A 14,959-nucleotide genomic window follows, 5' to 3' on the forward strand; every position below is an offset into this window, starting at 1 on the left:
AAAAGTGAAACGAATTGGCCCATTAAGAACTGCTATTTTGAAATTATGAATTTGGTTGGTGGGGTACATGATATGATTTCTGAGGAATTTCGAAGTTACTGTAAAACAAACTTTTTTCCAATGTGACAGTACATTAAAACAAAGACAAATATCAAACAGGGAATGCCACGTACCAGGAAGGTCTAATACGGGGAGTAGACACTCCGTATAAATCAATACATTTATCTGTAGTATGCTGTCGTCCATACCTGTAAATATCGACCAGTCGTTAGCGATCGATATTTTGTTTTCGCCGCTATCGATTCGCATGTAATTAGCATATTACCTCATGTTTATCATGGAGCTATAACACTTTTTGTTTTTGTTCAAAAGGTTTACCAGTCACATGTTAAGTGGCGATAATTAGATGATCAGAGATTGATCTAAAGGGATTCTGAAAGAAAAACAGCATGCGACTGCATGTGGTGATATGCTTAATTATTATGAATTAACTCGAGCTCACTTCCCTGAAGAAATATTTTACCACGTAACTTCAAACCTTTATCAAAGGACCGATTTTTGTTGGATTTGAATAAATAAAATGGAGAAAAAAAACCGCAGAAAGCTGACACTTTTCTTAATCTTGTAGAGCCATAATTATAATTATTGTTTATAATGTCAGATATTTACATACAGAAACAAACATTCTTCTTGAACGCAGAGAATGTTTCAAACGAAATTGTTGTTTAAACTCCAAAAATTAGTTGAATGAATTTAATCTTAAAACTGATGTGTGAAAAATACAATGTATTTAAATTAAAATAACAATAAAATTTTTAAAAAGGCCGACAACGAAGTTACATTTAGTATTCCGAATTTTTAGATAAAACTGCAGAAAATCATCTAGGTTAAACACGCATTTAAATGGTGAAGAACAAGGCAATATCATAAACAAATATTTTCAGGCAACAGTTTACAGTTTCGACTTGCTATTTTCATTAAAATATGTCCTAATTTTATCGTTCTACATACTCTGAATCAACAAGGCAAATATCATGTAAAAAACGACATCTTTCTCTCTGGGTAAGACAAGCCTAGATTTAGCCATTTTCACAGGGCGAAAAGTAACATTAATGTAGATATTTTCCATTTAAAAACAGATGCAGGCAATAATTTCATGGCAGAACTTTTGTTTTCAACAAAAAATTCAGCAAATGCTCTCCCAAATTTACACAGAAAGAACGAGTTAAACTGTAAGGCGTAAGTGTGTGAGTAATAGTAGAATAACCTACGGCATACGCTTCGACTGGACAACAGCATAAGATAAGATAAATGCCGCTTTCCAGTCCCCGTATCAGTTGTTCCAGCACGTACCAAAATCGCAGCCTCCCCAAAACGAAACCTACAGCACGCAGAAGTGCACACCACAAACACACACACATACACATACACACACACAAAGCCAACACACGAGGACAAAATGAACAAAAAAGGAACACACACACATACACGCGCACACACACAAAGCCTACACAAGAGGACAAAACGAACAAACAAAGGAACACAGTGGGGCACCGCCTTGGAACGGTCAGTGGCAAAAACACCACTGGGGAGCTTAAACCGGTTTATCAGTCAGGAGTGTAACTGTTTTAAGTTAAGTTACCTATTTCAGTTACTTTTTCAAGCATTTTATAACCTGTATTAGTTATAGAATATAGTTAACTCAGGTAAGTTATTCAAAAAAAGTCTTTTTGCTGTTCTCACAAAGTGACCTTTAAAGTGAAATTAGTAGCAAACTGTGGTTAATCAAATTCTCTTTTAGTCTGAGCATGACCTGATAAGCATAATGGGATATTAAGAGTTTTATAGCTTTAAAAACATTTGCGTAAAACTTTATCAGCCTTGCGTAAAAAATTTTACTGCATAGCTGTATAGATAAAAGGACAAGGATTCAGGAAATAACTGCATTAGTCTCATTCAAAATGAGGAATTGGCACAGGAGGGCTTTGTAATATTTTATGATAACTGAAACAAGTTATGAAAGTTCAAGCAATAACTCAAATGGGTTATAAACTGCAATAACTTGAAACAGTTACCCCCTGACTGTTTATGGTGCGCAGCCAACCTCACTCTTACCCCCATCATGTTCCAAAGACACGGGACAGTGTAAATAAAAGTAATCCCTTCCAGGTGAATCTCTAACACAGGTAATGGAAACAAAAAGGCATGGCATGTAAAACACAAAAATGCTCGTGTATAAAAATATAAAAAGCAAACCTTTAGAACCAAAAACGTATGTACTCAATGCCTTTTCAGAAGACAGAACAACAAGAGAAACACCCTTAAGGGTCAGACGAAACAGGCCAGAAGACAGATATCAAAACAGTTCAGTCCTGGTAGGATTTAAAAACTGCTTATCATAGAGTCCTCCCCCTCTTCCGTCAGACACAATCAAAGAGGGAAGCGTAGTGTCCAAAACCATGAAGTGCTGAACTCTTACTTTAATTAAAAGACTAAAGTGGGAAAAGTTATCAGTATGTTCATGTCACAATTTTCGATAGCAGTATTCTATGTCAGCTTGCATAACTGCGAAAAACTATAACATACATAATAAAGCTGAACTATCCGTGTAAATGAGCTGAGAGCTATTTTTCTATTTCCATTTATTACTTTTCTAAAAAACACATTACAATTTACATGGTGTTGGCAAAATTTGTCAATTTGTGCACATGCCTTTACACATTATAGAAGTCCGAACTATAGGTATGGTGTGCGGGAAGGGCCCAAGCACTTACGTAGTGCGCATTTACAGGGATTGTACTGCTCAGACAGATATATATAACTTTATCATAAGTCCGCAAAGTGCAACAAAAGAAATATCGGTATTAATTATGTAATAATATTATTTATTTACACGGTACATGCGGTATGTCTGACAAATGACATCGAGAATTCTTACTGACCTTTCAGAAAGCTGCATTTTCAAGTACCTGATATTTTCCACTTTGGTTAAAAAAGCATTTTTACAATAAATAACTGACCACAGAAGGTAATAAAAATACCCTTGATTTAGAGAATGCTACAGCCTACTAAACTTCAAAGTTTAAAATCATATTGAACACGTTTGCTTTAATTTAAGGTGAAAATTAAACTAGAACTTTATGATAAAAATCGAATAGATCATTTCGGACATGTTAGACCATGAGAAAGCAAACATATCGTACGTATTAATTAGCCTGGAAGATTTGCACTGTGAATACATACTATTTACACTTAACATATAATTTCACGTGTACATACTCATATACATATAAATGGGGGTGTTTGTCATGGGATTCGATCCGATAAGGCCGGTTCTTGAGCTGCGAGCTGACTGAATGGTTACCGACTTCTATCCGCATGGCGCCTGGCATAGTGGTAGGAGTTGGGAGGTAATTGGAAAGCACAATAATGGTATTGCATAAGCCAAATTGGCTGGCCCTTTCAATAAAAGTGGCACTCCAATAAACAAGACCTTTACTTTTACCTTTAAAACACTAGGAATATGTTTGTTTTATATATAAGATCAAAACATTAACACTCATGAAAATATAATTCATGTGACGTTCACTGTTGATATATAATTGTAATTATATATTTTCACATTACACTGAAACAAACAAATACTGCAATGACGGTGACTTTTGCATATTCATTTATATAAAAATATAAACAAACAAACAAACCAAAACGGGAACAAGTTTTATTTTGTATGATGAGAGTAACACCGAAATGACACAATGAAGTTTTCCCAGGTTTTGTTGGTGGGTAAAGACTCCAAGTGCCCCTCCAGACATGTTTTGGGGCTTAGACTAGTACCTAGATTGAGACACTAACCTGAGCTGGATGGCTTTCTTACGTGAAAAGTTTTACACATCAAGTGAGGGTTCCATCCCACGTCGGTAATGGGCGGGGAATTCGAAGCCAGTGACCATGACCATCACGTTTTTTTTTGCAGGTATAAAAATTAAATATTCAATTAAATTTCGTGAACATAAATGATACTCAAAATGATATTTACAGTCAGAAATTACAAATGGTTTGCCGAATACACCATACTTTTAATAACAAAAGTTTACACACCATGTGGGTCGGAAAGCACGAAATTTACATTCTTGAACGTATATGTGAATCGTCATGTTTGAAATGTAAACAAAGGAATAAAAGTTACTGTTTTCATGTTGGAGGAAAAGATCGAACTGTGATTTTCAGTGTTCCCGATACGGAATATATATGAATGTATATATGGAAGGGAATGTCCGTCAGGACATGCATGCTGCTAAATGACATTGCTATGTTATTTACTTACATATGCATTCTGCAACATTGCAACTGCATTTTAGTTTCTTATATTTGCCTTACAAGAAATTCATCTTTAATGCTTCTTAATGCTAAGAAAACAGTCCGTTCATGAATATCGGTTATTCTTGCATGTAACTGACAAGTGCGTTCAACCTTTTTGTTTGCTTACTGCAATATTGAAATGTATTCTCATGCTATTACTAACTGTATTCTATGTTTTTTTACGCGTATTTGACTTTGTTGCTACTGAATGTAACGAGCTATTAATAACGTTGTGCCTTGTGAATATTCCGAATTTTTCATAACTTGATTGTTACTGCTTTTTGGATTTAACATTAGTGATGTTTGCAACCACATGGTTCTTGTTTATATTAGTTTCCCGGCAAAAATAATATACTAAAACACATGGCTTTATTAAATATTTAAACTTGCAGTATAACAAAAATTTAAGCACGGTAGTGCATTACAACATTACAGGGAACCAACAAAAAGCAAAAAAATTAGTGCAAATTAGTATACGCGGGAGACCACTCTCGACAGCAAATTTACGTGTTCCGTAGTTTCCGTGGGTTAAATGGGTTCAATTTACATTAATCAAATCTTCCTGAATCTGCTATGTATTTACTAACAGCTTTGACCAGTATGTTTTTTGGAAGCAAATTCGTTGGGTATTTTATTTTACTAAAACACCGTTCATGGTTCACTGATTTTACGGAAACTGCCGGAAATTCTGGTTCCCAGCTTTCTACGAATTTCATATTACAAATGTTAAATTCGCATTTGATTAACTTCGTGCTGCTTAGTGCTTACTTAGCACTGTTTTCGCCTTGCATAAATTTCAATCATTGCAATACTAAGAATCCGTGAATTTAAAGTAGGGACCTACATAGAAAAGGTCTACAACAGGGACCTATATATCAAAAACAAAAAACAACAGGCAACAACTAAATGTTAACATGCATGTGTTAGTTTTATATAATGGAGGAACGATTTAATCAATTTCAGAAAGTAAAATGTACAAAACACTTAGAACTTGTTCACATAAACACTTTAATATGCCACAGAATGGATGCATTTGCCATTTACACGCAAGAATATGCGTTTTACATACATGCAGTGACGAAAGATGCAAGGTGTGTGCCACTAACGGATGGAATGTAACTCAAAGACACATGGATGTTGCATTTAGTTAAAAACGAGTAACACAAGGCAACATGCATTTGTCATTTAGCAGCATGCATGTCCTGGCGGAGATTCCCTAAAATGCAGTTGCAATGTTGCAGAACTCATATATAAGTAAATAACATAGCAATGTCATTTAGCAGCATGCATGTCCTGGCGGACATTCCCTTCCATATGTATAAACATTCATGAGCCGTTTCATCTTACAGGACTTACAAAAACATTGTAAGCGATTGTTTATTTATTGTATTTATGTTCTAGTAACCTTTGACATTTTGGCATAAATTCCTCGTTATATATTTCTGTGCATATTATTTGATTGTTTAAAGGTTAGAATATCAGAAAATTGAAGAAAATATAACATTTCTTTGAAAAAGTCCCGATCTTTCATCATTTGTTTGGTTGGCTCATGATTACAAATTTAATGTTAGTAGGCCGTGATGTCCATGAAGCCGTGTAAATTGATAGTTTTGATGACACGTTGGATTTATTTTATAATTGTGAGTGATCGTTAAGTGATCAGAAAAGATTGGACGGTGGGATGTTTTAAAAAAGTGATGCTTTATTTAGATTAGAAAGTGAATTGTACTATACAATAAGGAAATCCAAGGTAAAATACTACTTTTATTTCGTTCACTGAAGAAAACATGGCGGACATATTTTTGTAAAAAAGCAGTGCACGTGTGATTTGTGTAACACAGTTTTACGACGATTTCTTAGAAAACTAACGCTCAGCTCATTTACACTGACATATCCTTGATTTATTAATATATATACAGTCGAAACCCGATATCTCAAATTTCAATGGACCATGCTTTTTATTTCGAGATAACCGAAATTCGAGTTATGAGGAGGGACGTATATGGACGAAATGAGTACACATTAAGAAAAGATTTGATAAAAAAATAGAAACTGTTTCCTTGATGCCATCTATACGCTGATGGAACTTTACGCGTACACGATTCCGTACAGTTTGTGTTTATCAAAGTTTTCAGTTTTTCGAAGAATAGAAATGATACTTATCTCAAATGTTTTTGAGTTCAAGTTCCTATTTGCACCACGTTTCTCTCCCAGAGGATTGACAGCATTTCGATTTGACATTTTGAACGAATGATGCTTTCCCCCAAGAAGTTAAAGTTTATACAGTCTCATCACGATTACCTTAATTAATCCTTATCAAAGATCCCAACTGTTCAAACTAATTAATTCATTAGTTTAAATTAAAAGCAATTTTCATAACGTCTCAAAAACCAAAGACTGCTGATTAAAGAAATCTAATGTTTACATCAAACAATTATCATTATGGCAAGCGCAAACAAGTATGAGATAACCGCCGCCATCTTCGATATGTCGGCATCACGGCTTTCTGGATAGGCAATAAACATGGACATGTGTTAAAAACCAGCCACATTCACAATGACATGTGTGAAATTTTATCGCATATTTTACTCACTTCGACTTACCGAGTTTACAATTCACTTAAATTTTATTGATAGGACTGAAAATTCCTTTCCACACATCCGGAGTTTCGGTAAGTCAAATTTTGACGTAACCGAAGTTGAATTACATATATAAAGAAGGAAATTTGACGGGACTTGAAAATTTCTTCCACTTAAGCGGAATTTCGAGGTAAGCGAGTTTGAGATACCGAGTTTCGACTGTATTGTATAAATATAGAGACTTACGGTACCAAATACTTGCACCGAAAATTTCTATGCATTTTCTTCTAGTACACTGTTGGGACATGCTTTTGAGTGTTTTTGATACTTTATAATTTACTTAGAGATACATTTTCTCATTATGATTAGTTTCTCTTTGATCCCCGTGCATTTCTCGTGTTGTTACGATAATTTCAGTTTTACATAGGAATTTTACATATGTCAAAATTGCATAGGCCTTAAAGAGCGAAGGGATGCCTTGTTTTAACATATTTTACTTTTCACATTTCCGTAGAAAAAGCATGCTATGGAGCATACCAAAATGAAGGGGAAAGATTAAGCTACACAATGGTACTATATTGTAGTTGAAGAAGATTTTTGCAAAATGTGTAAAATTCAATTGTTACCATCAAACAGATTCAACATTCTCATCAGTACGTCAATTGAGCCAAAATTTTGTGTGTAGTGTGAAAGTCCCATAAACGATATAAACTATCAAAGTGTTTCACATTATTTTCTCTAAATTGTCAGGAAAAAACAGTTTATACACATAAATCAATTATTTCCTCACTGAATTGATAGAAAGTGAGATAAGTTTTTTAGAATGGGTTCATTTATTACAGAACTGTGATACACTTTTATAGACCGCCCTTCAAAGAAACCAACTGCCAAGTTTTATGCAATTTCCTTCATAAATAAAGAATTGAATCACTTAAAACACTTCACTAAGTTGTGACTTTCTGTTCTGAGAACAAGAGGAAAATGTATTACCGGTGTAACAGCCCAGTTTTTCCCCCAGTCAGTTCTTTCCCCGGGGAAAAAACTGACTAGTCAATTCTTTCCCCCGGGGAAAAAACTGACTAGTCAGTTTCTTCCCCCCCTAGTCAGTTTTTCCCCCCTTAGAATTAGTTTTCTGAAAGGGGAAGAAACTGACTAGTTAGTCAGATTTTTCCTTGGGGAAACAACTGACTAGTCAGTTCTTTCCCCCTAGTCAAGTTTTCCCTTCAAGTACTGGTTTCTTTCGATATTGTTATTAGGGATACAAGTGTCTATTCATTTTCCATTTAAATTTCAGATGAAATAGGTATTGTTTTTCATTTGCATAAACCTATATGTTTCTTTTTTTGTAACTTTTAATCATGTTTTTTTTTTTTGGCAAATCAAATTTTTTAACTTCTGTTTGATTGCCATTACTATTCAATATCTGTCAGGTGCGGGAAAGAAATTGACCGGTCTGTTCTTTTCCTCCTAGCATATACTTTTTTCTGACCTGTTAAGTGGGAGAAGAAATTGACTGGTCAGGTCTTACCCCTTACCTATCAGGAGGGGGAAGAAACTGACTGGTTAGTTCTTTCAACCCTAGCCTGTACTTGACCTGTCAGGTGGGGGAAGAAATTGACCGGTCAGTTCTTTCCCCCCTAGCCTGTACTTGACCTGTCAGGTGGGGGAAGAAATTGACCGGTCAGTTCTTTCCCCCCTAGCCTGTACTTGACCTATCAGGTGGGGGAAGAAATTGACCGGTCAGTTCTTTCCCCCCTAGCGTGTACTTCATCTTCAGGTGGGGGAAGAAATTGACCAGTCAGTTCTTTTCCCCCTAGCCTGTACTTGACCTGTCAGGTGGGGGAAGAAACTGACTGGTCAGTTCTTTCCCCCCTAGCCAGTACTTGACCTGTCAGGTGGGGGAAGAAACTGACCGGTCAGTTCTTTCCCCCCTAGCCAGTACTTGACCTGTCAGGTGGGGGAAGAAACTGACCGGTTAGTTCTTCCCCCCCTAGCCAGTTCTTGACCTGTCAGGTGGGGGAAGAAACTGACCGGTCAGTTCTTTCCCCCCTAGCCTGTACTTTATCTTCAGGTGGGGTAAGAAATTGACCAGTCAGTTCTTTCCCCCCTAGTCTGTGCTTGACCTATCAGGTGGGGGAAGAAATTGACTGGTCAGTTCTTTTCCCCCTAGCCTGTACTTTATCTTCAGGTGGGGGAAGAAATTGACCAGTCAGTTCTATCCTCCCTAGCCAGTACTGGCTCTGTTAGGTGGGGGAAGAAACTGACTAGTCAGTCCTTTCCCCCCTAGCCATTAATTTACCTATCAGGAGGGGGAAGAAATTGACCGGTCAGTTCTTTCCCCCCTAGCCAGTTCTTGACCTGTCAGGTTGGGGAAGAAATTGACCGGTCAGTTCTTTCCCCCCTAGCCAGTACTTGACCGGTCAGGTGGGGGAAGAAATTGACCATTCAGTTCTTTCCCCCGTAGCCTGTACTTGATTTATCAGGTGGGGGAAGAAACTGACCGGTCAGTTCTTTCCCCCCTAGCCAGTACTTGACCTGTCAGGAGGGGGAAGAAATTAACCGGTCAGTTTTTTCCCCCCTAGCCTGTTCTTGACCTGTCAGGTGGGGGAAGAAATTGACCGGTCAGTTCTTTCCCCCCTAGCCAGTACTTGACATGTCAGGTGGGGGAAGAAATTGACTGGTCAGTTCTTTCCCCCTAGCCTGTACTTGACCTATCAGGTGGGGGAAGAAATTGACCGGTCAGTTCTTTCCCCCCTAGCCTGTACTTTATCTTCAGGACCAATGTGATGATGTCTTTAGGCAAGGCATCATAGCTACCACATGCCTCTACTTGAGGTTTGTTCCATCTGGAGTGAGTGTCGAGAGCGTTTACATAAGTCATAGGACTTACTTTCTTCCTCCACTTGATAGGTCAAGTACAGGCTAGGGGGAAAGAACTGACCTGTCAATTTCTTCCCCAACCTGATAGGTCAAGTACAGAATAGGGGGGAAAGAACTGACTGGTCAATTTCTTCCCCCACCTGACAGGTCAAGTACTGGCTAGGGGGAAAGAACTGACTGGTCAATTTCTTCCCAACCTGATAGGTCAAGTACAGAATAGGGGGAAAAGAACTGACTGGTCAATTTCTTCCCCCACCTGACAGGTCAAGTACTGGCTAGGGGGGAAGGAATTGACCATTCAATTTCTTCCCCCACCTGACAGGTCAAGTACAGGCTAGGGGGAAAGAACTGACCGGTCAATTTCTTCTCCCACCTGACAGGTCAAGTACTGGCTGGGGGGGAAAGAATTGACCGGTCAATTTCTTCCCCCACCTGACAGGTCAAGTACAGGGGGGGGGGGGGGGGGGAAAGAACTGACTAGTCAATTTCTTCCCCAACCTGATAGGTCAAGTACAGAATAGGGGGGAAAGAACTGACTGGTCAATTTATTCCCCCACCTGACAGGTCAAGTACTGGCTAGGGGGGAAAGAACTGACTGGTCAATTTATTCCCCCACCTGACAGGTCAGGTACTGACAAAGGGGGAAAGAACTGACTGGTCAGTTTCTTTTCCAACTTAATAGCCTATGCAAAAACGGCTTGGGGGAAATAACTGACCGGTCAATTTCTTCCCCCACCTGACAGGTCAAGTACTGGCTAGGGGGAAAGAACTGACTGTCAATTTCTTCCCCCAGCTGACAGGTCAAGTACAGGCTAGGGGGAAAGAACTGACTGGTCAATTTCTTCCCCCACCTGACAGGTCAAGTACTGGCTAGGGGGAAAGAACTGACTGGTCAATTTACTTCCCCCACCTAACTGGTCAATTACTGGCTAGGTGGGAGGAGAACTGACCAGCAGTAATTTCCTTACCTTAGAAGAAATTGAAACAGGAAAAAGGCCAGCAATTAGAAAGAATATTTAACAGAAATTGAAGTAAGTTCATTTAAAAACATTTCTTAATTTACACAAAATATGAAACCTATTTCTTATTTTATATGAAATTTAAATGAATACAGACTATTGGAAATAAAAAAGCAGTCTAGTTAAGAATAACCAATATAATACCAGTTCCAATTCACTAACAGGAGAAATAATTGACTAGCCAGGAAAATCGAGAAGGGGGGAAAGAATTGACTAGTTAGTTTCCCCCCCCCATAAGAATGATCAAAAGTAACCAGTTGCAATTGGGGGGGAAAAAATTGACTAGGGGGGGAAAGAACTGACCAGTCAGTTTCTTCCCCGGGGAAAAAATTGACTAGTCAGTTCTTTCCCCCGGGGAAGAAACTGACTAGTCAGTTTTTTCCCCGGGGAAAAAACTGACTGGGGAAAAAACTGACCGTTACACCTGTATATAAACTTTATCCTCGGGGCTCCTTCTACGTCAAAGACTAGCTGTCAGACTTCCTTTATTTTTCTACCAACGAATCAGACTAAGTAACTTTATTCTTCAATTTTATGTATTAGTAGGTCAACAGTTTGAACGTTTCAAATAATTAGGCCTTTTGATAAAGACAGCCAGTCAAAATCAGTTACATGTATATATATATATATATATATATATATATATATATAATTTACCTGTTGAAAATCACTCATATAATTTCGGTTACATCAGTGCAATAAAACTCTGCATTAAGGCCCTCTCTAGAGCCTTGAATGACCACATTGTAATATTATTGAGAATCATTCAGGAAATCAAAGGCTTAATTAGCTGATGGTCAAGAAATATCATGATTAAATTTACAGCCTGGCTGTTCTTTTCAGAAGGTGTAATTGTAAACACATGTCAAATGTTTACTGTTTATCCTGCAAATTCATCAAATAAAGGTTATATTTCCATTATTATGATTAATACTGTGGTGAAAAAAATGTTGAATTATATATACATTTGTAATTTGCAAAAAATATCATTTTTTCAAGAAGAAATTCTGTATATGAAAAGGAGTTTTTCAGAGAAAATCAGAAAAGATTTATAATTCAGGGTAAAAAACTACACAGTTGTACAAAATTTATTGTTGTCATATATTTGCCATAAGTAATTTAGGACTAAACTCAACAATTAACTTTTTCAGGTCCCCCAAAGGATTATGCTTGAAAAACATATATTCAAAGAAATGGAGAAGTTTATGAATTCCGAGGAATTCTCTGATATAAAGGTTAAAGTTGGGGTGGAAGTGTTCAAGTGCCATAAAATAGTTCTAGCCTCTTGGAGTGCATATTTCCATGGTCTATTTATGTCAGGAATGACAGAGGTAACACAGGGGGTTGTGGAGTTGAAAGCAATTGAGGCAGACGAGTTCCGGGACATATTGACAGTCATGTATACAGGCCAATGTGAGATTAATAAATCAAACGTTCAGGGACTACTTTATGCAGCTTCTTACCTTCAAATTATGTCTGTCGAAGAGGCATGCGTGGAATTTGTTATGAACACATTGCACAAATCTGACAAAGAAAGAAACCTGCACTATCTGAAGGTTAGTCGTCAGTTGAATTTGACAAAACTGACAGATCATATACTAGGTTTTATTGCCAGTGAATATCAAATCTATGAAGATTATGAGGAATTTTTAGGTTCTTTGTGTTTTGATGATATGAAACAATTGCTCAGATCAGAAAGCTTAAGTTGTTCATCAGAAGATGAAATTTGCACTGCTGTGCTGTCGTGGATTGATTTTGATTTGGATGGTCACCGGCAGTATGCAAAAGAGCTTGTCAAAGAGATACGGTACCTGGCTCTGTCAAATGACTTTATGAGTAAGACTTTCTTAGAACATGAAGCTATTAAAGAAAATGCAGACTTGGAAGACTTGAAGCAGTTGTGCTTAGAATATTTGTCTAAGCCTAGGTTGCAGTTTGAATACATTGGGGACCCGGTAGCGGCACACAGGCGTGGGCACAAGCTTTTGGACGTTATTGCAGTTTGTAATCCAACAAGTATAGATTTTTTGCAGTATGAGGAGGGTGAAGATGGCACTTTCACCTACTCACATCCTGCTGTATTAGATAATCATAAGGAAGAATTTGGAAAATTTGAAGACGTCAAACCAACAAGCATATCAGCTTGTAATTGTGGAAGGTCTGAAATTCTGGTATCTACTGGAAAGAAAATATACCATTTTAATGGTCTGACCGGTGCCTGGACTTCTGGACTAGAACATTTAGTCTCATCCCAAACTAACTGTTTACTCTATGACCAGAGAACAGATTATATATACAGTGTTGTTGTTACACATGATATGTTGTTTATAGAGAAATGTAAACTTGACAGTGAAAATAGACCTGGAAAGTGGAAAATGGAAGTACAGAAAGAAATTAAACAGAAGGCCAGTTTTGTTGTTCATACTAGAACATGTGCTTATATGATGAACGATAATATTTTCTTCGTAAAAGATGGTGTTGCACCAGAACATAAGCATGCTTCTGTATTTGAGTATAATACAGTAACAAAGTCTATCAGAGTAGTTAGTGTTTTACCGGCAGAGTTTACGGGTTCGATTGCCGTGCCTCACAGAAGCCTTGTTTTCTTAGTGGATATCTTTGGGAACGCAATATTGAGAGTATCTGATGATGGCCACTGTATTGAGAAGTATGGTAAAATTGGTCATGATATACCGAACATGCCGGAAGATTTGATGCAAAATTTTGGTGCTTGTATATGTAAGGGAAAACTTATCAAGATAGGCGGCAGAAACTACCGCTATCCACGGACAGGTTCTTATTCTGTTGTTGACTATGATTTATGTTTACATGTGACAAACATTCAACACATACATAATCTCTTCAATTTTGAAAATAAGGACACAGTGTGTTTAAAACTGACTATTTTGCCACATTCTCTGAAGTGAAAAAAAACTAGAGTAGTCATCAGAATAAACTGTGCCTGTATTTGATACAATGGTAACCCAAAAACATTTTTCATCCATATGGATATGTTGTGTAACACAATAGGTGCATGTAAGAGTCAACTATTCATTCCATTTACTCTCATCAAGTTAAATAGAGGGACCAAAATGCAGCCTTGTTGAAATGAGCGCTTCTTTGTTTGTGCATTTTAACTGTAGATGCAGTTACGCTTAATAGAATCTACAGTTACTTACAGAATCAACAGGTCTAATTGTATTTAGCCTATGGACAACAATTTCAAATTTTACTGAAATTTTGGGCTTAGTGTTTCTTCATGTCTAAGGTTTTAAGCTCTATAAGATACTGGCAAATATTTTTTATGCCCCCGGCATCTACTGATGCGGGAGGCATATAGTGATTGTCCTGTCCGTTCGTCCGTACAAGGTTAACCAAATGGGACCGTTTCGTCTAGCATCAATAACCATTTCTATTGGAGTTATGCCCCTTGTAAACTCCACACCATTTTTAGCTCACCTGTCACAAAGTGACAAGGTGAGCTTTTGTGATCGCGCGGTGTCCGTCGTCTGTCATCCGTCAGTGCGTCCGTGCGTGCGTCTGTAAACTTTTGCTTGTGACCACTCTAGAGGTCACATTTTTCATGGGATCTTTATGAAAGTTGGTCAGAATGTTCATCTTGATGATATCTAGGTCAAGTTTGAAACTGGGTCACGTGTCATCAAAAACTAGGTCAGTAGGTCTAAAAATAGAAAAACCTTGTGACCTCTCTAGAGGCCATATATTTCACAAGATCTTCATGAAAATTGGTCAGAATGTTCACCTTGATGATATCTAGGTCAAGTTCGAAACTGGGTCACGTGCCGTCAAAAACTAGGTCAGTAGGTCTAAAAATAGAAAAACCTTGTGACCTCTCTAGAGGCCATATATTTCACAAGATCTTCATGAAAATTGGTCAGAACTTTCACCTTGATGATATCTAGGTCAAGTTCGAAACTGGGTCACGTGCCATCAAAAACAAGGTCAGTAGGTCAAATAATAGAAAAACCTTGTGACCTCTCTAAAGGCCATATTTTTCATGGGATCTGTATGAAAGTTGGTCTGAATGTTCATCTTGATGATATCTAGGTCAAGTTCGAAACTGGGTCACGTGCGGTCAAAAACTAGGTCAGTAGGTCT

General features: G+C 37.5%; 1 protein-coding gene across 2 annotated transcripts in view; it reads left to right on the plus strand.

The window, feature by feature from the left end:
• Nucleotides 1-14,027, plus strand: part of LOC123528491 (kelch-like protein 24) — an 18,364-nt gene extending 4,337 nt beyond the window's left edge. The window contains exons 2-3 of one of the 2 annotated variants that reach the window (XM_053522245.1): nucleotides 2,296-2,375; nucleotides 11,992-14,027. In XM_053522245.1, coding sequence (XP_053378220.1) covers nucleotides 12,007-13,767 — 1,761 coding nt within the window. In that variant the 5' untranslated portion in view covers nucleotides 2,296-2,375; nucleotides 11,992-12,006 and the 3' untranslated portion in view covers nucleotides 13,768-14,027. The remainder of the gene's footprint in view (nucleotides 1-2,295; nucleotides 2,376-11,991) is intronic. The other variant, XM_045308249.2, reaches the window with a different exon arrangement.
• The last annotated feature ends 932 nt before the right edge of the window (nucleotides 14,028-14,959 follow it).

The sequence above is a fragment of the Mercenaria mercenaria genome, chromosome 13 (assembly GCF_021730395.1).
Source record: "Mercenaria mercenaria strain notata chromosome 13, MADL_Memer_1, whole genome shotgun sequence".
Lineage (NCBI taxonomy): Eukaryota > Metazoa > Mollusca > Bivalvia > Venerida > Veneridae > Mercenaria > Mercenaria mercenaria.